This window comes from Atheta coriaria, unplaced genomic scaffold, assembly GCF_025399875.1.
Source record: "Atheta coriaria isolate IRGN ID8LTWV9N9 unplaced genomic scaffold, Caltech_Dcor_3.1 hic_scaffold_6_pilon, whole genome shotgun sequence".
Lineage (NCBI taxonomy): Eukaryota > Metazoa > Arthropoda > Insecta > Coleoptera > Staphylinidae > Dalotia > Dalotia coriaria.
The window spans coordinates 8,432,817-8,459,914 of record NW_027045448.1 but is presented as its reverse complement, the minus strand read 5'-3'; the positions used below and the strand labels follow the sequence as shown (position 1 = coordinate 8,459,914).

At 34.3% G+C, this 27,098-nt stretch overlaps 7 protein-coding genes and 1 non-coding gene across 9 annotated transcripts in view; 5 read left to right on the top strand and 3 right to left on the bottom strand.

Moving 5' to 3' along the window:
• Nucleotides 1–2,577: 2,577 nt before the first annotated feature.
• On the top strand, nucleotides 2,578–5,409 carry LOC135793288 (uncharacterized). Its single transcript, XM_065304185.1, is given in 5 exon segments — nucleotides 2,578–3,526; nucleotides 3,587–3,765; nucleotides 3,768–4,494; nucleotides 4,558–4,733; nucleotides 4,788–5,409. Coding segments are annotated over 5 exon segments (1,908 nt in total). The 5' UTR covers nucleotides 2,578–2,775; the 3' UTR covers nucleotides 4,863–5,409.
• A 462-nt stretch (nucleotides 5,410–5,871) lies between these two features.
• Nucleotides 5,872–5,944, top strand: TRNAA-AGC (transfer RNA alanine (anticodon AGC)). The gene has a single exon. It is a non-coding gene; the product is annotated as a tRNA-Ala (tRNA).
• A 2,545-nt stretch (nucleotides 5,945–8,489) lies between these two features.
• On the top strand, nucleotides 8,490–11,956 carry LOC135793290 (uncharacterized). The gene is made up of 4 exons (XM_065304187.1): nucleotides 8,490–9,138; nucleotides 10,881–11,187; nucleotides 11,261–11,428; nucleotides 11,493–11,956. Exons 1-4 carry the CDS (start codon nucleotides 9,036–9,038, stop codon nucleotides 11,824–11,826), a joined length of 912 nt encoding a protein of 303 aa, XP_065160259.1. The 5' UTR covers nucleotides 8,490–9,035; the 3' UTR covers nucleotides 11,827–11,956.
• A 37-nt stretch (nucleotides 11,957–11,993) lies between these two features.
• LOC135793289 (mitochondrial thiamine pyrophosphate carrier-like) lies at nucleotides 11,994–14,345 on the bottom strand. Its single transcript, XM_065304186.1, has 3 exons — nucleotides 13,939–14,345; nucleotides 13,339–13,801; nucleotides 11,994–12,768 (listed from the first exon to the last, which is right to left on the bottom strand). Exons 2-3 carry the CDS (start codon nucleotides 13,763–13,765, stop codon nucleotides 12,050–12,052), a joined length of 1,146 nt encoding a protein of 381 aa, XP_065160258.1. The 5' UTR covers nucleotides 13,766–13,801; nucleotides 13,939–14,345; the 3' UTR covers nucleotides 11,994–12,049.
• LOC135794675 (PAXIP1-associated glutamate-rich protein 1-like) lies at nucleotides 14,134–14,574 on the top strand. Its single transcript, XM_065306023.1, has 2 exons — nucleotides 14,134–14,327; nucleotides 14,397–14,574. Exons 1-2 carry the CDS (start codon nucleotides 14,134–14,136, stop codon nucleotides 14,572–14,574), a joined length of 372 nt encoding a protein of 123 aa, XP_065162095.1.
• LOC135793287 (jouberin-like) lies at nucleotides 14,511–17,250 on the bottom strand. Its single transcript, XM_065304184.1, has 3 exons — nucleotides 16,279–17,250; nucleotides 15,095–16,219; nucleotides 14,511–15,024 (listed from the first exon to the last, which is right to left on the bottom strand). Exons 1-3 carry the CDS (start codon nucleotides 17,139–17,141, stop codon nucleotides 14,652–14,654), a joined length of 2,361 nt encoding a protein of 786 aa, XP_065160256.1. The 5' UTR covers nucleotides 17,142–17,250; the 3' UTR covers nucleotides 14,511–14,651.
• A 353-nt stretch (nucleotides 17,251–17,603) lies between these two features.
• Nucleotides 17,604–19,542, top strand: LOC135793291 (type II phosphatidylinositol 4,5-bisphosphate 4-phosphatase). Its single transcript, XM_065304188.1, has 4 exons — nucleotides 17,604–17,814; nucleotides 17,936–18,111; nucleotides 18,164–18,373; nucleotides 18,438–19,542. Exons 1-4 carry the CDS (start codon nucleotides 17,733–17,735, stop codon nucleotides 18,717–18,719), a joined length of 750 nt encoding a protein of 249 aa, XP_065160260.1. The 5' UTR covers nucleotides 17,604–17,732; the 3' UTR covers nucleotides 18,720–19,542.
• A 6,905-nt stretch (nucleotides 19,543–26,447) lies between these two features.
• LOC135794951 (protein yellow-like) overlaps nucleotides 26,448–27,098 on the bottom strand; it is a 53,214-nt gene continuing 52,563 nt past the window's right edge. Inside the window, exons 5-6 of one of the 2 annotated variants that reach the window (XR_010549000.1) lie at nucleotides 26,784–26,816; nucleotides 26,448–26,686 (exon numbers count right to left, since the gene is read on the bottom strand). The gene's annotated coding sequence lies outside the window, so the exon portion shown is untranslated. Of the gene's footprint in view, nucleotides 26,687–26,715; nucleotides 26,817–27,098 lie in introns of those variants that run through there. The other variant, XR_010549001.1, reaches the window with a different exon arrangement.

Sequence of the window (27,098 nt, the reverse complement as noted above, 5' to 3'; positions counted from 1 at the left end):
ATTACCATGTGTTTTGTATCGAAATGAAGGAAAAGCTTCAGTTACTTCATTGTAAATGTACCAAAATTTATTTTTGTCGGCATTGTGTATAATCGTGAGGTGTGGTTCCTTTATACTCACTAGTATTATACTTAACGCTCACAAAAATGAATCAAAATGAAAAAGTAATAATGCCAAACCCTTCCGCCTGGCAAGTTCACGCTCGGTTTGCAATGCAATTCAAACACTATAAATAGCACGTTCTGCTTTCACGCTCAACGTTTCAATTTTGGAGTTTATAGAAAATTTTGTTAGTCATGTATTTTCCTGCTTATAAATCTATTTTAGGTACACAAATCACATTTCTACGATATAATCGAAACAAGTTTTTGTATGCTTTGAAACTACTAGTAGATAAGCGTAAATCTCATTAAATTGCTGTTATCAGGTGTGAATCATACCAATATTTGGTTTTTTAATCTATTATATTGGTAAATCACGTTTACCGTGTGTCACTTTTATTATTTTTATATTTTTATTCCAAAAATACTAAAAATACCTTCAAGTTATCCTATTAATTATACAATACAAGGTTTTTATGCTCAAAGAAACGTTCAAGAACATTAGACACCACCGTGGCCTGAAACATTAACGGTAACGTTGGTAAACCAAAACACGCCGACGACGCAGCTCCTGAAGTTTCAGTTGAAAACCAACTACAACAGCAATTTCCACGATATTCCGCAGCAAAACCTAAAACTAGGGGAGCTTTTGTGAGCATTTTCCTTACGTGATACAGAATGTTACAAAACTTTCATATTAATGGCATGGCACATAGATGGCTTCAACTCACAGCCATCAACATGTGGTATACTCGTAGTACGTAGTTGCTATTCTGAAAATATCACATGACTCGGTAAAAAGGGAAACAAAGTGCACTTTTAATGACTCGTTGGATGCAGGCGGCGGTGCTGTTGGTGCTAGACGTTGACACTGGAACATGGTAAACGCACTGAAATAGAAGAGCAAAATGCAAATGGCGATACCATTTGCGCACAACAGCGTGGGCAGTGCATTAATATGTAACTGCAGTCATTTTTTCAGTTCCTTTGTTTTACTATATTACGGCGTGATATAATACGCCTGAAAATGTGGATAATTTAGGTTTCACTCGGGAAATTATTATTTGTTATGCAGATTAATTGTTTTCATTACTACAACATGAGGCAATCGGGTAAAATGATTCTAATAAATTTATAATCTCTTTTTCAATCGATATAATGAACTATTCTAGGCGTCAGAGTCATTTGCATATAATTTATTTATAAATGCTTCCATTTGGTGCTGAAAACTATTTTCTGATCTCTTGAATTTTACTGCATAGTTTAGATTTCTTTTTATATACGTAATATTTAAGCACTATAATAAAATATTAAAATTGTAAGCGTTTGAAATGTCTGAAGAGAATTTCCACTTTGTTGGTATGTGCTGCGCTTGCGAAATTTGCGAACGAATGAAAAACTGAAGCGATCCGATGTGTGTGTATACGGTATTGATCGCGCTGGGTGGCAAGAGCCGCGAAAGACTACCATTCACGCGCCAACAGCCACGCCGCCTCCACCGCCGCTGTATGAGAATGGTTTGAGCGTCCCGCGCTTTTCCGCGGAGCATAAAGGATGTATGGATAATACTGTCTTTCTCTCACATATATACACATCTCCAAAAGTTGTGATATAACTGGGTTAGTGTATTTCCGTTCAACAGCACTTGATATCCAATTTGTATACAAAGAAAAAAATTGACAAATATCAGAATTACACAAAATATAAAGAATTTATTTATTTTCTTTGGTGATAATTAAATAATTAATTTTACGTGGAAATCATTTAATTTCTATATAATTTTCAGATTCGTTGCGGTCACGCCGATATGCAGCGTGAGTTAACAATTATTTGAAAACAAAATTAATTGACGTTCACGAGAAAGGCACGCGGGATGGTTGGATTTCGTATCTAACGCAAGAAGCGCTTTTCAACTTGGGTGGTCCATCAATTTCTACGATGCGCGCTAGAACGCGTGGATAGTGGTTGCAAGCATAATTTATAACACAGCACATGTATCATCTATTAATGCTCGGGGTTTATGGCGACATATAATATGAAATATGACGTTTTGAATTAAAATTCCTAAATAAAATTTATTGTTGGATGTCGTATAAATATTTGGTTGTCGTCTGTAGACCGATAACATGTATATTTACAAATTGCGAATGTCACATGTGCAAAAGACGTAAAATTTCATTCGTATTGATTTAAAATTTAATTAACCCAAAAAGGTTCGTACTAATGGCAAGCATATACTGTAATTATGATTATTATTATCTCCAGGTGGCTGTAAAATTATTGAGGTGTTTTTATTTGCTGCTGAATTAATTTGCATGAATTAAATCAACAGAAATTTCAGTAGTGAATTAATTATCTGACTTGTTTGCCGCATTTGTGAGTTTGCGGGGTCAAATTAGTTATTCCCTTCAGGAATTTGGAAACCATGGATATTTCATTGATCAAACAACATCTGATTGCATATATAGAACGAGGTATGAATTTAGTAATTCGTCGCAGTATACGTCGGCAGGTTCAACGTTAAAACAAAATATAAAAACAAGTCAAAATCAATTTGGCAATTAAATTGTCAATCAAAATATTTTTTCATAACTTTTTTTGACAAGTTATACAATCATTTATATTCTTTTATATCTTTTATTCCCATTTATATATATTTTTAATTTATATAGCAATGTCGTCAAAACACAAACGAATCCCAACAACTTATCGAAGATCTACAGCGGTTTTTGCGAATTCTTCAACTACTGATTCAATGGCAATACATCCACCTAACAAGTTGCGAAAAACGAAAATAAAGAGCACTGGTCCAAAGACACCAATCATTCGACCAAAAACCATTCTGGAAAGGATTTTTGGTTCCAAAAAGTTTGTTAAAGATCATTACTTCTCATCTGGAACAAAAATTAATGAGAGCAATGTGAGGGATCTAGTTAAAGAGGCGTCGCCCTTTAAATATCCCGATGATTTGGATGTGTTTTCGTACAAATTAATGGCTAAGACTTGGTTATCATCAAATCGTACCAAGGAAATGAACCTAAAGTATAATGAGCGGTCAAACTACACGGTACGACAAAGTAAAGATGTCCTCAATCGACTGTTTGTGGAGTCCGCAAATGTGAAATGCAATACAACTATTTTGGATATTGATCCGGAGTTTTATTCAATTGTGAGTGGACGTCCAATCACCGTGAAATTCAATTTGCAAGAGTACATGAACACAGCAAGGGATATTTTACGGACCAAAATCGTCACTGGTTATCGTATGGATGACGCATTACTAATTGAAGAAAACTTATTGGAAGAACAAAATATGATTGAAGAAATCACTACGCAATACATGCTGTATTTATCGTCTTTTGAAGAATATTTAGCAAAAGATCACGAAACTTCTATGGAGTTGTTAAGAGCAAGCGAATCTGAAGGTAATGTTTTTGTTATATTATTAAAATCAATAATAAACTAATCTATTGTTATTATTTTAGGAAATAAATCCTATGAAAAATACGAGGCATATCGAGACGTTGCTAAAGAACTTGGCTTGTTAAAAAGTCAAGTCTCAAATCTGGAAGAAAAATGGCGCAATGCAAAAACATATCAAAAGTTTCTCTACATGGTGAGTCCGATGTACTGGCGCAAACAATTCGACTTTTATCACATGGCCCCAAAAAGGAAGACGACCAGGAAATCGAGATCATTGATTCTTTAGTGGAGCTTGAACAAACAACGGCTGCTATTGAATACCGTTCGCTGGATAATATTATTCGAGACTTTCTGAAGGATTACGAACATCCAGAGGAGCCACTTTTATTTTTTAATGAACCCAGCGAATTGAATAAAATATTTCGTTTCATTGAACTGCAAAATCTCAACTCTCTACTGCACTCAGAGGAGTTGGCAGTTCCACTAGACACTCTTCGAGAAAATATGGCTGCCACCAAAGCCGAATCCAATAAACAAATTGCGGATTTAAAGGAGATCACTAGTAATCTTGAGGGTGAGATTGTATGGGAAGAGGAACGTGCCATCACACTGGAGGCACTTGCTCGTGAGTTGATCAATGGCGAGTTTCGACGATTGATCTGTGACGGGAGTATTTTGAATCTGCTTGTAATGGTCGAAGACGTGTACGAGGCACGCGTCGCAGCCAATGATGCCAATCTTTCAGCGTACGAAATGATGAAAGCTGTCGAGATCAAGTATCGCGAGCATTTGTTGAAGTTGGATTATATGCCTTATGATAAGGTACACAAGGCGGAGATGGAGTGTTATGCTGAACAGGCAAAAATAATGAAGGTTGCCGAGGACGCGTCTCGGAAGGTGGTGCAAATTGATCGACTTGTTAAACGTCTGAGGAGAATATTGGAACCTCCGGCAGAACATCGTACTAGAGGTAAACAAAGACGTAATTTGAAAATGATCGTTGTACACATAGTTTATTTTATATTGTTTTTAGGTGTGAAGAAGAGGTCTATGTTACACCGTCCGCAGTTGCATGAAATTCATATGGATCAGCCAATTACTGCTGAGGAAGCGGAGTATTTTTATCTTTTTACTGATTTTTGTGAAGGAACTGATAATATCAAGGAATACAGAGAGATTAGACAAAAGGAGCAGGAGATTGAGGAACAAGTAAGATTAATAAAATAATTTATATCATACAAATGGAGTTTTAATTGTTTTTAGTTATTATTGGAACAAAAAATGCAAGTTGCATTTGATGCGGATGAAGCAGCATTGGTCGATTTGAATCTGAAATAATTTCTTCCCCATCTGATTAATCTTTTGCAGTGAAAAGGTTGTTAGGTATTTTGCAACATATTGATAAATTATTTGCGTGTTTTATAAATCTTAAACCACCAACCTACGGGTAATTAGTTACGATGTTGAATGAGCACTCAATAGGAAATGTGAATTGGTAAATTAAACAGCATTAAATGTTCACAAACCATTTGAACAAAGGAGCGGATTTCCGGATACTGGATGGTGTAGCGACAATCGTTAATGCGGAACCATGCGGCAAGCATTAACCAAAACAGGAAAACAGAGCTGATTGTTTCGATAGTAATCACAACATCACAGTATTTGATCAGATATTGATTGTTATGTAAAGGAATATTTGACAAAGTTGTGTGATTAATATCTAAACAATTATTCATATTTTCTGTTTTTAAATTTGTTGGACTGGAAACTGGAGCTGCTTACGGTTTACCATTTTATTATGCTAGTTAAAGGGATCCGAAACCTTTGGATTGATTGATGAAATTTAGTGTGTGTATTGTTATATTATAGCTTAACAAAACCTTCATATTGTTTATTTCATTTACACTCTTAATCCATTATGAAGACCTTCAAATGCCCATCAGAAATTGCTAGTTTTAAACTTTCCATATTAATTCTGGAAAATATAAGAGTTCTTAAATCCCCTGCAATAAAAGTACCTTTTTTATTGTTTATTTTCGCGTTATTAATGAAGATAATTAGCTTAAAAGATTTTTTTGTGGCCAAATAACATAAAACCTCTGTCGCCTTTCCAGTTTCTAAACTCTTGCTACTAGCAATTCCTTTATGTAAACTCAGATGTCGCTAGCATACACTGTTTGGATTTAAGAACATAAATAATGAGTTGTTTTGGGTGCACGAGTTATCAACCGTGTGAACGGAGCGTATGTATTTGCATTTCAGGTATTTACACAAAAGTATATAGAAATATTGGTGTAAGACAAATAAAGTAACAATAACATAGAGAAAAACCCATTAAGTCTACATCGGGGGCGTAGCTCAGATGGTAGAGCGCTCGCTTAGCATGCGAGAGGTACCGGGATCGATACCCGGCGCCTCCAAGATTGTTTTTCTTCCCTCTACATTTTTATTTTTTGTATTTAATTGTGGTTTACACTGTGTGTTGTTTCTAATATTTTATTTTCTTTCTTCTTCATATACATATCTGCCTGTTCTCTCAATTGTTTAATTTTTCTTGTTGTTAAAGGAGGAATTAATTAAAAAAAATAATTGGTAAAATTACTTAAATAAATAGTCGTTTCATACCAACACGACCAGGTAATAAATTGTAAATAAACATTTATAATTCACGTACAATACTAACAATATTATTGTATAACAGCAAAAACAACACAAATAAACTCCCGATCACCTACGAAATTGAATTGTAACTGAACAATTCCGCATTGCTGATTATTATTATTGATAATTCTATTGTTACTTCTACACAAAGAAACAAAGAAATTTAAAAATATACTTGTTTGAAATTCAATATGTCCCGTAATTGCTCTTTTGCCAATTATCAAAGACACAAAATGAAATTACTTATGTTGTCATGTCGTAAACAGCGTATTTGTTGCATTATTTTATTTTCTGTACTTGTTATTATCCAATAAGCAGTAAATTTTAGTAGGAAGCTTTAATTACTGTTAAACGTAGCTTAATAGAGCCTAATTATAAATCATATTAATTAGAAACAACGAAATTGCTCAAGAACACATTTCTCTCATTGTGTCCACACACGCAAAACGTTTGTTGGGTAATCGAATACAAATTACAAAAGGAAAAACGGCGCAAACTAGAAAATTCTTATTGCCACTAAATGAGAAACAATGAATGTTTGAAGCAATAACTGTGATTTATTCCATGTACAAATGAATGGTGAACAATGAAATTCAATTTGTCTTGTTATGTAGTAGCATCATATCAAGAAAATGCAAAAAAATGCAAAAATATTTGCATACTTACTTATTTTACATATGCTTCAAGTTTTTTATGACTTAATTATATATTTTTAATTTGTCTAAGCTAAAGACTAAAGACCTATTGATACAAATATATTTTCTGAACATTTTCCCGGTTAAAAATATAATTATCATATTCAAATAGCAATTTCTCTTTTATATTGATAAATTCTCCTGCATTTAATAAATAGTTTAAAGTCATACTATGATATAAATAATGTACATAACCAGCACAGTCCATGACTTTCATCTACAACACGCTTTTCTCTTCAATTCACATTAACGCCTTTCATACGTGAACTCAATGCACTTCAAGTTGCACTCTCGGCGCCAACCAATGCAAAACGGAAGAACAAATCAAAGTCAAAAATTAATTAGATGCTTAAATGTTGCAACAAAATAAAATATAGCACAAGCATTGTTGTTTGTAAACGATTGGTAGGTTTAGTTTAGTTGTAGTTTGCATATGATGCGTCATTTAGTAATTTCCTTTTCTTGTTTTGAAATTCACCCAAATCAAAAACGGACGCAATGAGTCTCTCACTATTTAAAGCACCACTGGCACCGGTACTTTTCATCACAATTGCATTTCAAGTGAACACATAAAGTGAAATTATGTCTTGCTAAACTCATACTTGTCAGTCACTCACTTTCGTACTTCGAGAAGATCTAGACTACTATGAGTAACATGCTCTCGTTGTAAAATTAAACTTAAGGTTAACTGTATATTTAAATAAACTTGTTTACAACAGCTATATAAACAAATATTTACATCGTAAACATTTATATTTTTATATAAAAATAAATTTTCTCTAAACGTGCGAAGATGAACTTGAGATCTATTGACGATTTTTAGTTACAGTAAGAAGTAAATAATTGCTGATTATCGATGTGTTTTTAGGAAGTAAAAAGAGAAACCCACTTTTAATAGTCCTATCAAGTAGAAAATTGTATTAATTACGTATAATTAATGAAGATACAGCAAATCTTTGATAATAACATACAATTATCAACTCTTCTTATATTCTCGGATGATTTCTTAGTGTTTTGTTCTACGAATGATCTAAGTAACTAGCAAGTGTAAAGAGAACAATGCGTTACCTGCGTTACGACAACGTTCATCATAATATGTTAAACTCATCTTACTTAACACTGATTACTGAACAACATCGCTCAAAATATTGTGAATTGGGAGTTGTTGCATGAAGCATAAAAAGAAAAACTTGAAAAAAATGTAATTTTTTGCTTGTAAGAGAATCAAACTACAAAATAGACATTTGTGGACTTATTATGTGAAATATATTTTAAAAAATGAGAAAATTCGACACTTAAGAGTCATAATTAACAATATTTTGGTAGTTATATACATAATAACATGTGCTAATGAATGTGTTAATTGTTAAACTTAACAACAATTAAGCACTGACTATTTAGCCACTTCCTATGCCCTTGCATAATGAAATTAAAAGAAAAGATGAGAAGTGTAAAGTTGTTGGCGTCTTTTTTCATAATATTATAAAACCATGTACATGTGTGTTTTGTGTATGTGCTTCTTTCCCTCCACATTAATATCTTATTTTCTGAACTGTTGAGTGGGCCGAAGTTTAAGTTTCGCAGTAGTGGGAAAAGAAAGGTAAAAGCAAGCGTCGTTGAGCTGCTACAGAACAAAACCGCGCCGCCTGCCATCGAATGACAAGCAATCCGTTCGTTAGTGCTTGAAAACAAATTTAAACTTAATTGAAACCGCGTTCAAATCGTACACACACACAAAAATAAACGCAAAAACGCGCTGGTTATTCACAAAAGCGCGCGCGCGTGCTAAATGCTACAGACGTAAGAAGAAACATAAGAAGAAAAGCGATCTGCAGAGTAAGCGAAAAAGTACAGTGAGAGTTTCACATACTCATACACACGCTCTGTTTAATTATAACAATAAAGTCATCAACACACTCGATAGAAACGCATTTTGTGCCAACAATCGTGACCATAACAATCGCCGCAATTGAAAAAAGCATGCACGCCGTCTCGTGAATTTAATTGATGACTAAGTAATTGGCAGTCAAGCAGCCATCCAAAGTGAAAATTGGAAAAAAAGTTTGACGCTCGAGTTGCGTTCGCGCGTCCTGATAAAGCAATTAGTTTAATTTAGTTTAAAACGTTCGTGCTACCGACGTCAGTTAATAAAAATATGTATTTGACAAGTTGGATGTTGTTTTTGCTCGCCTTGAGTCGAACGGACTTTGTCGTCGGGATTCTTGCTGAAGACACAGCGACAATTACAGAAGACGATGGTGAGTACAGATAAAACAATCTAGAAACATTAAAGTAAGTGCAGTGTTAATATTTTCATAGTTTGCGTGCATTATTTAAATGTAATTGCAGTTTTATTTCTGTTGAAAGTGCTACGAATGTTTGAGAATTTTACAAATTTAGGACACGGAAAATTGCTGCTTGTAGCTTGTTAAATTCTGCGGCAGCCGTTCGTGATGTATGTTTTGTTATGCTCTTTTCTACTTAAGCAGCTAAGCACTATTATTATGTATAAAAACTATATGGTAAAAAAACAACTTTTTGTCGCATCAGGTCTGATGGCTATTGTTCTTGATTATTGATCCATTTTGTGGCGTTTCTTTCAACTCATTGAAACATTTGCTTTGGTTGCCGGCAAAAGACATATTTAATTTAAATATGCATTGTTTTATATAACAGACTGCGTTGCCGGAATAAAAATTAATGATTTATTATTTTTGCGCGTCGTTTTCGCTGCTGCACTTCCGCTTCATCTTTTGATATACTTTGTCGCAGAATAATAGAGTTTCACATGTCCTCAATCGATAAATAATGCAACTATTCATCCGAGCCTTGTTAAAGCCACTAACTTGCTAGAAATAGACTTTAACCTTGTCGCGATGGTTTATTGTGCACCTCGTGCAGAAAGTAGGTTTTTGTAGGCAGAGACAAATGTTGTCAACTTATCACTCCACGAAAAATCACGTGAATCTATCACGTGATTAAAACCATGCGAATTTCACCTTTCTCATTGTATGTAAAAAGTGTTTGAATGAAACTTATTTTTCGGTGATGTGTAGTTGAAAAGAATAAACGATTCAGGCTAGAATTCTCTAATTTATAGTGTTCGCATGGTTTCACCTGTTCGCCCAATGCGTTGGTTTCGAATTATTACTTTTGTCGGATCTTCGCTAATTGTAGAGTAGAGCAAAGAATGAAAATAAAGAAATTTCGCAAATCTTTCTATGTATGCAATCTACGCATTGTTCGCAGATACGTTGCGAACTGTTTGCAAATTGAGAAGATTGTTTTCTCGATTGGCCTGATAGTTTTTGGTGTAGTTTTGCATTCAATTCAAATTCATACAATTTTTTGGCATTAGATCTAGAGCATACATTTGTGTGAATAACCTTTAGAATAAATTTACTAATAGTATCGAACTATTTCAACAACAAAAAACAAAAAAGTACTGAGAAATATTTATTAATGTGTCCTTGATTCCGAAATTATGAAAAGCAAAGAAATAAGTTACTCATCCGTAAGAAATAGTAGTATTTTTGAGTTATTAAGTAAAACTGTAGTTTTTATATAACTAGATGCTTATTATAGTAAAGATTTTAAATATAAAATAGCCAACAATTGTAGTTATAGTTATATATGAATATTATTCACTTGCGCTTTCCAGTAGGCCCAATTATAAGTGAAAATATATATGAAACAATTTTATTGTTTAGTTGCAACTTCAATAGGCGCTGTAGTATCTATAGTTATTGTGTTTTTTTATTGTGAATCGTCGACAAGCCAATTAGAAAACTTGAAATCTTCACATTTTGTTTCACGTTTCTAAAGTGCTACCAGCACGTTTGAATATATAAACACAAACAAATGTTTTATGAACAAGATACACATAGAAACTGAGATAATACAGTGAAACAATGTTTTAAAACGTGCACATATTAAATCCGACTCATTGTACTTAACATTGCTTCAAGAAACTTAATGATAATGTATTAATTGTAACTAGATTTTCCATCAAGACAAAATGATAAATTTGTCAATCCCACTTATCCTTACGTCCGTGGAAGTGGTAACAACATAGGGTCTGGTTATCCCGATGATAGAATCTCTGATTTTGGTCGACGTTGCTTTGACCGGCTGGAAAATGCTTTGGAACATATTCGGCGAAGGCAAGCTGCTAAAGAAAAAACACTTCATTTGAATGGATATTCTATGCATCAACCGTTAAGGTCTGTTCCTTATGATATGTATGTGACTGATATGAGGGTCAGGTTACCTTCGTCCAATAGTTGGGTCCGAGTAGACAATTGCAGGTAATAAATAAAGGATAATTTACTAGTAAGTATTTATCACTATAAAACCGATTGTATCGAGTTTAAATTTTAGATATAATCCGCGCAATAACAGCTTGGAAACACGCCTGTTATTCAACGATCTCACAATAAGTGGTAAAGTCGCCCTCTTCAACGAAGCAGAACTTCAGCGGGAACCTGTCCATCCTGATCCTGAAGACGCATGCAACATGATTCTACGCCTTCGACGAGCTGGCATCGGGTAAACATTAAATACTCTTTTAGATCGCAACATTCACTTGAATTGCTTTATTTTTGTATTCAAGATTTTTCACCGAGCCCATTCGAAGAGAACGAGGACAATTCAATGTTAGAACAGATTCGCACTTCTTAGAACCAGGATTTATCAGTGTCTATGCATATGGCTGCGAACGACGATTAAAACATGGCCGCAATCGTGGTGAACATGGACGAGATCGTGAACATCGACGAGACTTTCGTGATGAAGAGGACGAGGAGGAAAGTATCTCTCGGGAGATGGAGGATATCTTTTTAAAAGGCATTCGATCACTGTTGACAACTTATATGCAAAAGGAACTGCAGCCGGCCATCAAGGAGACTCTCATGACCAACATGGGTTATACCCTATCGTACGGATAAGTAACACTCTCCAAATTGAAGAATTGTTAACTAATTAGTGTGTGAACGATGTTATATGTATGGAACGTAAGCATAATTTTGCAACTTAGCTAATGCAATCTTAAATAAATCATATTTTTATAAATAAGGATTTCCGCGTCTAAAAAATGATTTATAATGCGCAAAAGTCACATAACAATCACAGTATATTTGTATTAATTCCTATCTAACGTAATTACTAACATCAATAATCATCTGGTGGTTCTTGTATCTCTGATTCATGTGGGTCCGGATTTTCGGCTACTTTTGAATGGATATCAGGCGAAACACCGTATTTGGTAACATTTCTGAATGTCGGCGATAGATGCTTCAAGACAGTGACTTGATTTTCTAAGCGTTGTATCTCCTTCCACTTGGCAATCGTATCGCACACTGCTTCAAACACAGCAAAGTTGATGCCACTTGTCAGGACTGCTTTCCACATACTTGGTACGCATCCTTTGAAAAGGCCAGCGAGTCCTTCCTTTTGAAACGTTTTGATGGTGCAATTAATCATATTATGACATGTGAATTGCTCGCCAAATGTAGTTCGATACTTTTGGAAGCCTTGAATCTGCATACGTTTCCGTGTCAGATCCAATGGATATACAGCGAGTTTGCTACCTAAGCCAGCCATGCTTCCAGCGATAATGCTGCCGGTTATCGAGTAAGCGTTTTCATCGTGAACGCCTAGAAGACGCTTGTATTGCCTATCGATAAATTTGTAAATCATAAATTGAAGGCCTGCATTTGGCATTATCGATAGCAAAGTCGGGCTGAGGCCTTTGTATAAAGATAAAATTCCTTCGTTTTTTATCATATGACGATAGCCTTGCAGCATGTTACCATAGACTTTCTTACTTTGCGCAATTTGACGTGTTCGCATGATATCAAAAGGAAAAGTCGCAATAGAAGAAAAGGCACCTGAAATTTAAAGAAATACAAGAGTATAATTAATTTTCATGTTTAATAAATCCAATTTCTGAAGAGTAAGTGTGCAATAATAAATTATTACAACAAACAAGTTGAATATTTTAGGCGGGAAATGTTTTCATGATCATCAAATATTATAACCTTCAATTTTATTGTTGCTCCGCAAATTCGTTAGTGAACCACATTTAAAATTAAAATTCAAGAAGATAAATTAAACAATTATATTGATAAACTATGGATCAGGCTCTAAAAGATGAAGTTTCCAGACAAGTATTTGAATTGGTAGAAGAAATCGAAAGTTTTGAAAAAGTTGAGATTGATGCAAAAGTTAAGCAAATTATAACTGAAGTGTTGTGGAAAAAGTTCAAAGTGTATGGCAAAGATTTGGAACGTTTCTCAAAACACGCCAAAAGAACCACCGTCAATCCAGATGATGTAAGGCTTCTACTTAGACAAAATGAGGGACTTTTGGCATTAATAGAAACACACATTAAACAAAGAGTGCAAAAAATGTGCACATGAATAACATAAAGCAATCAATTAAACATAAATATAATTTACCTGCTATAGCTCCACTAATAAAATTAATGGAACCCTTGTGATTATCATATAAGTTATGGGTTTTACTAAGTTTAACCAATTGTTGAAATGTCCAAAACTGAACAACACCAAATGTTACACTCAGTAATTGTGCAGCAGTGTGTCCTTTCCAGAAAGCAGTCACTCCTTCTTCACGAAAAATAGTGGAGGTTGCTTGAAGCATAGAAGTGTATTTAGCACCAGTTTGACCCTTTCGAATTGGTTCCACTTGCAGTTGAAACCTTGTTTTAATAACATCCAGTGGCTGAATTATAACTCTACCAATAAAACCAGCTGCTGCACCAGCAAACACAATTTCTCCATGATTAAGATATCGCAATCTTTCTAATCGCTCATTTCCAGCCTTCTTTTTCGTTTCATCTTGGGTGGTGGCTTCCTCCTCCACCATACTTTGAACTTATAATGGGGGATGAATGTCTTGTTACTGCATTTTGGTTAAAATGCTTCATTAGCCTCTTGCAATTGAACTTGGTGAACTAAGTCAACGCGTACAACACTCATACATGTTGAATGACTGAACGCAAAGAATGAAATAAATTTCACGTAAGATTTTGTACCTACCAAAAGTGATAGATGAGGCAACTACATACAATTACGAAATGATACCGACTTTTGAAGGTTATGACTGAAGGTAATCACATTGATAATATTATGGTATGTAATTCATAACACAAGCCTTAACTGAAGCTAAATTTAGATATTATATATTCTGTAGCATCTAGACAGTATTTACTACATTTCATATACTAAATAAAAATGGAGTACCAGTCAGAATTTTCTGTAAATGCTGAAGATGAGGAGGATACTTGGGAACCACCAGTAGAGGAACAATTAAGATTGTATGCAATTCTTGATAAGGGTGGAATTCCTGCATTACAATTTAAATGCGTTGGATATCGAGCACCCTCTCCTGAAGTAAATGATTCACTAGAGTTCAAAGAAGAAATTCCGTACGTAACCTATACTGCATTAATAATATAAAATCTAAGTTTGAAAATCTTTATATTATGGAATTTTAGAGTTGTTGATAAGTCTGACTTTGATTTTATGGATGAAGTCACTTTACCTAAACTAAAAATTCGAAAAGATGGCGAAGATGCACTCAAGGGAAGTGCAAAGAAAAAAACTACATCTTTAGATGGAGTCCTGAGCAACATGAGAAGGCATAATTTATTACCATCAGCAATAAATAAATAATTTATTTAGTGATACACCTTTTCCAATCTCAAAGTTTGTTATATATATTATAAAATATTATTGACTTAAGATTATTTTCAACTTTTGATTATGATTTTATCAAATTTCTCTAAAATCATTCTAAAGTTAGCACCTTTCTCCACTTTAGCCAAACTGTTTTCGGTATTGGTATGAGTCACCAATTGAGCCAGAGTTGTTCTCACAGACTGCACTTGCTCATTTGTTTTTGGTCCATATACTATAATTGGCATGCATTTGCTAAAGTGACTCACAGCAATCAAATTGTGTTTCGGTTCATATTGAATGCAATGTATTGCAACCGCTTCATGATATGGCGAAAACACTTGCTCAACCTTTTCATTATCAACTTGCCACACATAAACATCGCCACTTTCTGTGCCCGATAATAAGTATGCATTGCATGGTGTGAGTACACACTTCATGTTCGCTCTAAAAAAACACAGATTTAGTTTTATTTGACCTTTGCTCCTCATCATATACAATTTTAACATGTACGTACTTTTTATTTGATCCTTTATTAAATGTGGCTAGAACATAGCCCGTTTTAATATCTACCAGACGAATATGCCCGTCTCTGTAATTGACAATCAATCGCCTTCCGCGTCGATGCAATATAATTTGATTAATTGTTACGTCTTTCATGTCCATTACTGAAACACTTTGTTTGAGACTCCAAACATTTTTTCTGTTCTGCCATCTTAAAATACATCCGGTTGAGTCAGCGCTGTACATGAAGTTATTTTCTTTATCAAAGCAAATGGATGTCACATATCCTTTGTGTTCTTTTAATTCGGTCTCAAGTGCATATGATGCTAAAGACCAAAATCGAATGCGATGGTCAAAACAACCGGTCGCTATGTATTTGTCATTAAATAGTACACAACAATAAACATAACTTGGATGAGATAAGACGCTTTCAAGTTTTTGCATCGGAACGTCCCAAATCGCAACTGTACTATCAGCAGATGCTGAGAATAATTGTGTGTCATCGCTCGACCACATCAAATCATATATTAAACCGTCATGATGTTCCAGCCGACATAATTCTCTATGATTCGAGAGTTCATAAGTAATAATTTTATACATATTATCTTCTGAAGTGGCAAATGCCAGATATGCACCATTATTACTAAACTTGTGAATCAAACAGCCTAGATCTCCAACTGGAATTTCCATCACTTTATGTTTTGAAAGTTTGAATAATTTATCCAGTTTTGGTAAAGGTTGCAACACTTTTTCTTTGTTGATTAATACATCTCCTAGAATTTCAGTAGACATTTCTTTTGGTTCACTAGATCGTTTGACTTTAGTGTTTGAGACATTTTCAGCCATACTTGTTTCATTTAGTCTAACATACAACGTGGAAGGATATTTGCGCATCTTTTTCTGTTTCCACCAGTTGTAACTGTTGTATTTTGAGTCCGTTTGTAAATTCTGTGAATGATAAAGTTGCAAGCGTAAGTTTCGCTCGTAATTGCTTTGTGGTTTTAAAAATGCCCACGCAACTATTTGATTCATTGCGGATTCAACGATTTCAAAGAATATCATCATGGTGTGATGATTTTGAAGGTATGAGTAATCATCGTTTATGACGATTGCTTCATTCCAAAGAGGACATTCTTGACTGAAAGGAAATGAAATATATAGTAGATAAAAATATAAATGCTTATTGATATATATTACTTATAGTGCATGAAATTAAACACTTGCGTTGTGAAGGAATCAATGTAGTCAATGCGCAAGTTTTTTGTTGCATTATGTATGTTAACACATCTCTGTGGGTCAGATTTCTTCACGTACTCGTTGGTCTCGCTATCGATGAAATGAATTCTTACGAATGCACCTAACAAATATGAATTTAATTGTAGCCGATTGGTTTTTATAATATGTATGGCAAGCACTTGATTTACAATAGACTTTTCGTCATTTATGTTTTGGTTTTGTGGTAGATCAAGAATTTCTTGTTGTTCATCATCTGCTGTATGTTTTATTCGATTTATCTTACGTTTTGCTTTGTCTCGTTTTTTAGTTTTATTTATATTATCCAAATTTGATTCAGATTCGTTATTAATTTGATCATTTATTTCTTCTGTTTGATCTGCGTTTTGAATTGACGTCATTTCAATATTCTCATTGGCCTTTGTCACGTCCACTAAACTATTTTTCTTCTGAAGGAAACTTGTTAGTCTGGAGCTTGAAGGAGCATCATATGTAGCATTAGAAATATTTGATATTCCAGAACTGGCATCTTCATTATCATCGTTTTTATTGGTTTGATGGAGTTTATGTGGTGGTGTTATGTTTTGAAGTACGTTTGTATTATCTTTATTGCGTCGTGGTGATTTGTTTTGAAGAAACTTTTGCATTACGTAACGTTTTTCCTCGGTAATTTGAGGATCGTCCGTTTCATTGGAAAATTCTTGAACTTCCGTGAGAGTATTACTGTTGTCATACGCATAATTAATTTCATCATCATCATCACTTTTTATTAAGTGCTCTTTAGAAGCTGTTGTTTTTAACTTGGCTCTTTTATCGGATCTCTTCATTTTATTTCTGAATTAATTAGTTTTTACGTACAAATATGTTAGAAAGGCTGGACGAAACTAAATAGCTGAATTTATTCGTTTTTGTTTGTATTAACATTGATTTTTCGTTGCTGTGACAACGACTGTTTTGATTGCCTTTATTCAATAAGTCGCTAATCAAAAATCGTATTTAAGTTACTCAATAAATCTACGTTTTCTTAATTGTTATAACTATAACATGAATTTTATGAAGAATCTATTGCAAGAAAACGAAATAAAAAACATTTTTCTGAAATGCACGTGTATAACGAAAAAAAGGCAGAAAATGTACGAACTGTACTTTATAATGCAGTAAATATTTGCGTACAAGGAAAGATAACTGAAAACAGTTAATCATACTGGTTGAAATAATAAAAAGAAGCAAATTCAAATAAATTTGCGCATGCGATATTCCTCGTTCTGTTCCACAGCATTGGTGACTCTAGGGTAATAAACGGTAAGGTTGGTAGCGGCTTTCATAAAATAAATAAAGTCGATCAACTGTCAGTGGACTTTTGTGTGGACGGCTGATAACTTTTTGTACCCGTCTGTGAAAATAACAACTTAGAAATCATGGGGGATGGCAATGACGAAGAAAAGCAGTCGCTGCTTTCTGGAAATCGTAACAATACCGTTTATAATGAAGAATATGAATGTAAGTAACTAAACTACGTTGTAAAACACATTGAACTCCAGGCTAATACATATCATTAGATATGATTGTTTCTTTGAAATATGATAAGAGCTGTTTACACACCTCAATGTAATAATTGCAGCACAACATACAACCGTCTCTCCTATCGGCCCGGATGAACTACCGCCTCCATTTTATCAAGGATCAGTGGGTGGCAATGTTCCTATGGTCACCTGTCGAGTATGCCAAGCAATGATTGATATTTCTGGCAAAAGAGATCAGCATGTTGTAAAATGTTGTCAATGCAATGAAGCAACAGTAAATATTAACAAATGACAGTATGAACAAACTTATCACTATTTCTTTGTAGCCAATTAGGAATGCTCCACCTGGAAAAAAGTATGTTAGGTGTCCATGCAACTGTTTACTCATTTGCAAGAGTTCTTCTCAGAGAATTGCTTGCCCAAGACCTAACTGCAAGAGAATCATCAATCTTGCACCCAGTCCAGTGACACCACCTGTACCATCTATGCCTGGGATGTGTAGAGTAAACTGTGGTCACTGTTTAGATACATTTGTTGTATGTATTTTCATATCACTTTTTACAAAATATTATTAATAGCATTATTTTATTTTGTTTACAGTTTAATACAATGAACAATGCATTGGCACGTTGTCCGCATTGTCGTAAAGTGAGTTCGGTCGGACCAGACTATGCTCGAGGCCGAGGAAACATCTTTTTAATAATGAGTCTGATCTTCTTGAGTATTGGCATCGGCATCACTGCCGGCACAATATCGTATGCGCGATCGCACAATGGCGTTTATGTTGTGTATGTAGCTTCGTTTCTGATTGCCATTTTACTGTTTTTGCGATGTATTTATTACTACACGATCAAGGTGAGCGCTATTAACGGGCCCATGTAAATAGTTGAGGTTTTCACTGTATTACATAAACAAAGTGGGTGGAATTGTGGAATATGCTTGCAATTCTACGTGAAATGGCGTCCAAAACAGCTGTTAAGATGTGACTACTCGTGTGCTGGATACTGCAGAATTCCATAATTTCTATCTGCCAATGAAGGTATCACATTCTAATCCAAACATGTGAGATTAATTATCAGAATGCAATGAATTTATTGGTAGATACCACTGAAATCATACAATATATATACACACATATATTTAATAATAGCATAGCTTGGGCTACAATAAGAATATATTAGTCTTTGATCCTGTAGACAAGTAGACCAAACTTCAGAAGACTTGCAATGCACACTTTTTATAAAAAAATAATTGAGTGCCGCATATATAACAAGGCGGATTATAACCTTGAAGATGATAGGTTTTATAGTTGTTGTCTTCTTGCGGATCATTTGATTATTTAGTATGCCTTTAGGAACAAATAATTTCATCAGAATTGGGGCGTTGACTAAATTTCTCAGATGCATATACGATTTTTTGCCAAAATTGAAGTACATACATAATTTAAATATAATTATATACTCTTATAATTATGTGTAATCAAATCAATAATCAAATAATAGTATTGTAAGATTTGAATTAGCGGCTATGTATTCTGTTCATTTATTGAAGAATTGGATGCATATATTATCGGCTCGACTTTATTTCCCATCTGCTCATCAGAGGGACTGGGGATATAAGTGAATGTGTAATTAAAATAATTTTAAATGTATGTGATAACGTATTTTTATATTTTGCTTGATTAAATTACACACATTGAATGCAATGGCTGATATTTCTATATTTTGACACAATTTGCATACTATATTATCCTTCTAAGTTTCTTTCTTGGCACAGCAAGGAAGAAAATAACTTAAGATTTTTTATCTTTGAAGTATCAATCAATAACACTGGAAAACAGCATGTCTGTTGCATGAGATTTTTTACATGAATCTGGATAGTTTTTCCACGCTGATTTCGAAAATATATGCTGTATTTATGTAGCAGCTCTAGTTTTGGAGTTATGAAGTGACAGGGTTTTTCATTGAAAATGCACATAGTTTAAGTTTAAAAAAATTATTAGATTTATTATTCTGAATGAAATTTCCTTTTTTTGGATTTTCTAGAGTGAGATGTATTATGAGTACTATTTTGAATGCTCCAAGAATAATCAGCTATCATATGTTCATTTCAGTATCCCTGATACCTCGCCTCCATAGTGCAAACATCCTGGTGGAAGCGCTCTCCTTGTTCTTCGCTTAGGTCTCTGAGATTTTCAGGAAAATGGTCTAGATGGCTGTGAAGGTAGTGAAACTTGATACTCATGTTGCATCCAAGCAGCTGGAAGTGTATCAGCAACTGTTCAACGTGCTGAATGTAGCCGTCAGACTTCCTATTGCCCAAAAAATTCCTCACTACCCAAACAAACTCTTTCCATGCACATTTCTCGACAGCTGACATATGGTTGACGAAATTTTTATCATCTATCAACTTCCTGATTTGTGGGCCATCGAAAATACCTCCTTTGATTTTCTCACTACTCAATTTTGGAAACACTTTTACAATGCATTTTAAACATTTGCCATCTTTGTTAAGAGCTGTATCTCACTAACTAGAGCTGCTACAAAAAATCTAAGGGTAGATTTGAAATCAGCGCACCCAAATTAATAAACAGCAGTAGAAAAACTTCATGCAACAAAAAAAAAGTTTTATTTTGTTGCCCTGTGTAATCCTATAAATCAAGTCAAGATGGCGTTAGAATGCACATATTTGCATTAAATTCTAAGCACACTTATCACTGCTAGTATCTGGTAGGTATAAGTGAGTGTACATGGCCTTAAACGGAAACGTTCGCGAATTGGTGCAGCAGGTTTTTTTTTATCTGTAATATCCTTTCTATCTTTATCACATTGAGGTTTTAATCATTATACTACGATCTAGACTCTCTCTTGACAATGTGGTAATTTTATGTAAAAGTTGATCATGGAAGGAAATATCACTTTGCCAGGAAAACACACCATATATCTTGTAATAACTTAATAACTTACGCATCTTCCCGACCCTTTCAACCTTCTACAAGTGTTCGAAAAATGGCTTACAAATTGACATTATTCTCACATTTCAAAAAGTTGGCCTAGATAACAGCCTGTATCTCGTGAACTAATGCACATTTTGTGGGTTTTTAAAGCCATGTTTTAATATAAGGGACGCTCTACATGTTAATTGACAATATGTACTGCATACAAAAGTGGAAACACGTGAAAACATTTATTATTGATTATAATAGTCTAAATCTCATCACTAATCTAATCATAAAATCGAGTTATAGGGTTTATTTTTATATTTATCGACAAACGGGGGCACGAGAATAGTTTTGTATATAATGCTGTTTTCCTACGATTCGGTGTAAACAACGTACTCAACGCATGTGTTCCGCGCGCTGTCTCCTAGCGCCGCATCAACTTGCTGCATGCAGCGAAGTCTAGTTTAGTTTAGATCATAGGTAATGTGCCTATTGCAAATTCGCGCACAAGGTCGCGTGCCTTCGACGCGCCGTCTTTGCGCACCTCTTGCTTTCTTATCATATACTGTCCCGTCGTTGTTTACGCAGTTTCGGCAGCGGATTGCAGCCAGTTTCGTGCCGGTCGCTGGTTAATTCAGTCGTGTTTTGAGAGACTTATATCGTTTATTCGGATTTCAATATTCAAAATTTGTGTTATTCTCGAAGATCAATTGATTATTTTTATTTATTTGTACTTTGCGACTATAGTAATTTGTTTAATGTTAGGAAATGCCGGTTTTTGATCGCGTTTGTTATGTATATTACAAGCCACATGACAGTGGATTTGATAACATTCGTCACTCGGCTTTGTGTTTAGTGTCGGTTACTAAATTAATCGGATATATATCGCCCCTATTAAGAAAGATCCATCAGGCTCGTGTAAGTATTTTTAACTAAACAGTACAGATTGTTTATTTTGTGTTGATTGTTAATTATAACATAATTCAAATGTTTGAAATAAATTTGTTTTAATTAATGTTTTTGTTTAGTTACAGCATTCATTGTGCGTAGCAGTCCGATAAGCTGTACACTGGTAAGTTTATAATGCAATTATATTTTTCGGTCAAGTTTACATTTGCTGTTTATAAAAAAGTTTTCTATTTATCACGTACTACCTACTTGCTGGGCCGATGACAGGGGGGTCAACTGGGATAAATTCCTCGGCTCCCGGCTGATCGCTCTTAAATCGCTAACACAAAAAAATAATATAAAATATATATAATTTTTTTTATATAACACGCGAACGAGGTTTTACAATAAGTTCGGAATAATTTTCCGAGATGCAGAATTTAATTTTGTATCTCCCTGTATTGAAATTTATTGCGAGAAACTTCCTTTGCGCGAGTTATATTGAAAGTTGTGTGTGTACGCCGTAGTACTCGTTGCGCTTGGAATTGTAGTTTTTTTTTTTTTATATAACACGCGCACGCAGTGTCACATTAAATTTGGAATATTTTTCCCAGATGCAGAATTAAATTCTGTATCTTCCTGTATCGAAATTTATTGTAAGAAAATTCCGTAACGCGAGTTATATTGAAAGTTATGTGTATACGCACTAGTACTGGTTGCGCTAGGAATTGTAGTTTTTTTGATATAACACGCCAACACGGTGTCACAATATGTTCGGAATAATTTTCCCAGATGCAGAATTTAATTCTGTATCTCCCTGTATTGAAATTTATTGCGAGAAAATTCGATAAAGCGTAATCTGGGCACCGTATGAGGGTAGCGGTAGATGGGACTCGTGTTCAGGGCACCGTACGATGGTGGCGGTAGAAGTGACTCGTGTTCAGGGCACCGTACCAAGGTAGCGGTAGAAGTGACTCGTGTTCAGGTCACCGTACCAAGATAGCGGTAGAAGTGACTCGTCGATAAAAATTATCAAGCACCCCCTTGGTAATTTTTCTTAAGTAATTTCTCAAAAATCCTATTTACTCCGTAGATTTTCAGATTTCCGCTTTAACTACTGTATGTTATAGATATTAGTCCGTAGAATATTCTCTGCGAGTTGTACCTATTTATCTCTGTTAGTTTACGAGATATTCGCGATTGAATGAAATGGGCAAAAATTAAAAAATGTCACTTTTTAGCACTTTTAGTCGCCTTTTTCGACCCTTTACTGTAGGAAATATATATATTTTAAATTTCTATCTGGTACAGAATTTTCCAGTCTTCTATAATCAGCGATTCGTTGGTTGCTCTGGCTTTTAGTTTAAGAGATATGAATTTTCAAAAATCGTCGAAAAAAGTATCAAGCACCCCCCCCTTGGCAATTTTTTCTTAAGTAAAAAAATTTTATTTTTCAGATTTCCGCTTTAACTACTGTATGTTATAGATATTAGTCCGTAGAATATTCTCTGCGAGTTGTACCTATTTATCTCTGTTAGTTTACGAGATATTCGCGATTGAATGAAATGGGCAAAAATTAAAAAATGTCACTTTTTAGCACTTTTAGTCGCCTTTTTCGACCCTTTACTGTAGGAAATATATATATTTTAAATTTTTATCTGGTACAGAATTTTCCAGTCTTCTATAATCAGCGATTCGTTGGTTGCTCTGGCTTTTAGTTTAAGAGATATGAATTTTCAAAAATCGTCGAAAAAAAGTATCAAGCACCCCCCCTTGGCAATTTTTTCTTAAGTAAAAAAATTTATTTTTCAGATTTCCGCTTTAACTACTGTATGTTATAGATATTAGTCCGTAGAATATTCTCTGCGAGTTGTACCTATTTATCTCTGTTAGTTTACGAGATATTCGCGATTGAATGAAATGGGCAAAAATTAAAAAATGTCACTTTTTAGCACTTTTAGTCGCCTTTTTCGACCCTTTACTGTAGGAAATATATATATTTTAAATTTTTATCTGGTACAGAATTTTCCAGTCTTCTATAATCAGCGATTCGTTGGTTGTTCTGGCTTTTAGTTTAAGAGATATGAATTTTGGCAATTTTTTCTTAAGTAAAAAAATTTTATTTTTCAGATTTCCGCTTTAACTACTGTATGTTATAGATATTAGTCCGTAGAATATTCTCTGCGAGTTGTACCTATTTATCTCTGTTAGTTTACGAGATATTCGCGATTGAATGAAATGGGCAAAAATTGAAAAATGTCACGTTTTTTGAACTTTTATTATTGGAAATATTAGTATTTTATATTTTTATCTGCTAGAGAATTTTCCAATCTTTCATAATCAGCAATTCGTTGGTAGCTATCTCTTTTAGTTTCAAAGATATTAATTATCGAAAATCCGCGAAAAACATTATCAAGCTCTTGGCATTTTTTTCTTAAGAATTAAAATTTCATTTTAGTAATGAAATATTATATTTTATTTTATTTTAGTGCACATCAGTAATGTTCTATTTCAATTCAACACGCTTATCGGGGTTTGTGTATAAACAAGTTTTTATATCGCTATAAACGTGCGCAATGCTGCCTCTCACGCTACGAACGTTCGACCGCTTCAGTCTGTTCTTACCTGCACGCGGCTCGGCATCATTTTTTCATTCATTCCGATTACATTACATTTTATTATTGATTAAAAATCAGCATTAATTATGGCACCTAATAACACCAGACATGCAGAGTGTTTTGCTAAGGTTGATTTGCGCGTAAATGATTATAAAACTCTTGTTTACATGTGCGTGTCGGCTATTGGATTATTTCGATGCTGAGAATCCTATTCGTAATTTTATGTAATTGTAATAACGACTGTCCTTGGCATGATATTCCGGGAAAATTGTGTGTTAAAATAGTACATGTTCATTATTCGACAAAACGAATTTAAATAAGTGTGCATCATAGTGCGAGTTTTCACACACGTGTTTTTTTTCTTTCTGTTTCAGTACTTTCTTTGATTACCAGATGCCCTGGTAAGTTTGTAAACCTTATTACATCATAACTACTTAATTGATGTGTGCCGTCGGATGCGACTTCGATCTAGAAGTCTAGAGTAGTCTAGAGTATGGTCATGTCAATCATCGGTTTAATAACGTGAATCTTTCCTTGCTCGCATTTTCTTTTTATTTCATAAATCTGCAGCTTCGTTAACGTATTTTCGTAGTTTGGCAATTAATTATTGAGAGTAATATATTTGTATAAGATGATTTAAATTTCCTTCCGCGTGTGTGCTTGAGTTGCCGTCGGCGGACACATTTTGCCTTGCTTGTGGCGTATCTGGCAAATCCGTCGCAAAGAAAATTTCAAGATTGCAATAAAATTCATATTGATGTTTTATTTATCCATAGCTTCCCTACCTTTCCATTCCTCGATATTCTGAGAGAAACATTAATACTATTAATACTATTAATAATATTAATGGCAATTTTCTTGGATTTTTCTTCTAGCTCTTTATTCTTAAATTAAAATGTAATAGTATTTTCGTTGTGTCACCCTCTCTATTCGTGAATCTAATTCCATGCATGGAAACTTTTGAATTTTCTTATTAAATGAAGCGATTTTCTTCTTGTATCAGCTTGTATTACTTTTCCTTGTTTCCTAATGTAAAACTGACTAAATTTGTTGTTTCCGGGTCGTTTTCTACTTAAACTTTGTATTTTATTTTTAAATTTGGGAATTTGTTTGTAACACCCTGTATGTTTGTTTTTCTTGATTTCCTATTATAAGTTTTCTAAATTTGTTATTTCCGAGTGTTTTCTTCTTTTAACTATTCATTTTCTTTTTGCAACACCCTGTATATATATATATTTTCCTTAATTTCCTAACAAAAACTGTCGACATTTAGTGTATCCAAATATTTTACTTCTAGAACTTGGCATTTTCGTTGATAATGTAGTAATTTTCTTTTTGCAACACCCTGTATATTCGTTTTCCTTTGTTGTACTTATTGTACTTACATAATTGCATTACATTGCATTACATTACATTTGTTAATAAAGAAATGTCAAACAGATTGTGACTTGTATTATTTGTATGCATCCCTTCTACCATTGCAGGTACAGGTCAGCACTTGGAAAATATTTCTATGTTTTCTGTTGGCTCTAATGGAGTCGACACTTAGAAATATAGAAATATTTTTACAAGACCTTTTATAAGGATTGTCCTTATAAGGAGTTCCCTCTCTCTGGGGGTGATCCCCCACCATAAAAATTGTTGATATGCCTGATAATTTCGGGGATGAAGCGCAGAGATATCGTAGCTGTAGGATGGGCCGGGAGCAATGGACGCATCGAAGCAGTGACTGTCTAACGACACGCGCCAAAAAATTTAAAAATCTGATCCTCCCCTGTTCTCTTTCTTCTATCTCCTCCTCTGCTTCTCTACTCTACTCCCTGTTCTCTTCTTTTTATTTCTCCTATTCTATACTACTTCCTTCTTCTTCTATTTCTCTGTTCTCCGTTTCTCCCCTTGTTTTCTGATTTTTCATATTGCCTTCACTTGTATTTCAATTTCTCTTACATTTCGTTGCAATTCATATATGCAACCCAAATTTCACCTGATATTTTTATATTTGAGAAAAATGCCTTCTACACCTGAGATTCGATCTGAATCTGCTAGCATGCCAGCAGGTGCACGTCTCCACTCGACCACCGAGTGTTTTTATTGTTGGTATTTGATTCTTCTATTTATGTTTATACATTTATCTTGTTTTTGAAAACAACAACACAAGCATCTCCAGCACTACCGCTTTAGATATTTCAAGCTCCATGGTTTGGGCACTCAGAAGCAAGACTAGGGGCGATGAACACACGCGATTTATCTGACGCCCGGAATGAAACTCGGGTGGTTCGTCTTTCTTCTCTTTAGGCTCTCGTTGCTTGCTTTTCCCTGCTGTTGCTGGGTGCTCTCTGTGGTCTCCTCATATTTCTTTGCTTTATTCTAATTCTTATTTTTACAACTCTCTCTCTCTCTTTCTACGTAAATTCATTTACAAAACAAGAAATTTGGTTTAAATGTTAAAACATTTAATAAATTAACTATTACAGAAATTGAATTCTACTCACTACTCACCTATGTAGTGCATCAGCACGTCCGGGAAAAGTACTGAAACAAAAATATGTTTAGAGAGAAATTTTTCAAATTAAAATCACAAGAGGCGTGTATCGTCGCCAATCTCAATAAGCCGAAAATTAAAACCCGTGCACAACCCATCGCCGCGCATGATGTGACTGGCAGAACAGCAAACTGAAAGCATATATTAGTTATTAACCTAGCATCTCCTTGCATGGATGTCTTTATCCATATGTTTGCAATATCAGACCCATTTTGAGACTCCATTGAGATAAAGATGAAAGAATTTAAAAACATACAAATTACATTGTTAGA

Coding starts and splice junctions, on each gene's coding strand:
- LOC135793290 (XM_065304187.1), top strand. CDS start 9,036: ATGTATTTGACAAGTTGGATGTTGTTTTTGCTCGCCTTGAGTCGAACG. Junction 9,139..10,880: donor GACAATTACAGAAGACGATG/GTGAGTACAGAT, acceptor AATTGTAACTAG/ATTTTCCATCAAGACAAAAT. Junction 11,429..11,492: donor CTTCGACGAGCTGGCATCGG/GTAAACATTAAA, acceptor TTTGTATTCAAG/ATTTTTCACCGAGCCCATTC.
- LOC135793289 (XM_065304186.1), bottom strand. CDS start 13,765: ATGGTGGAGGAGGAAGCCACCACCCAAGATGAAACGAAAAAGAAGGCT. Junction 12,769..13,338: donor TATTAGTGGAGCTATAGCAG/GTAAATTATATT, acceptor TTTAAATTTCAG/GTGCCTTTTCTTCTATTGCG.
- LOC135794675 (XM_065306023.1), top strand. CDS start 14,134: ATGGAGTACCAGTCAGAATTTTCTGTAAATGCTGAAGATGAGGAGGAT. Junction 14,328..14,396: donor GAGTTCAAAGAAGAAATTCC/GTACGTAACCTA, acceptor ATGGAATTTTAG/AGTTGTTGATAAGTCTGACT.
- LOC135793287 (XM_065304184.1), bottom strand. CDS start 17,141: ATGAAGAGATCCGATAAAAGAGCCAAGTTAAAAACAACAGCTTCTAAA. Junction 16,220..16,278: donor TTTAATTTCATGCACTATAA/GTAATATATATC, acceptor ATTTCCTTTCAG/TCAAGAATGTCCTCTTTGGA. Junction 15,025..15,094: donor AATAAAGGATCAAATAAAAA/GTACGTACATGT, acceptor GTGTTTTTTTAG/AGCGAACATGAAGTGTGTAC.
- LOC135793291 (XM_065304188.1), top strand. CDS start 17,733: ATGGGGGATGGCAATGACGAAGAAAAGCAGTCGCTGCTTTCTGGAAAT. Junction 17,815..17,935: donor TTATAATGAAGAATATGAAT/GTAAGTAACTAA, acceptor TAATAATTGCAG/CACAACATACAACCGTCTCT. Junction 18,112..18,163: donor GTCAATGCAATGAAGCAACA/GTAAATATTAAC, acceptor ATTTCTTTGTAG/CCAATTAGGAATGCTCCACC.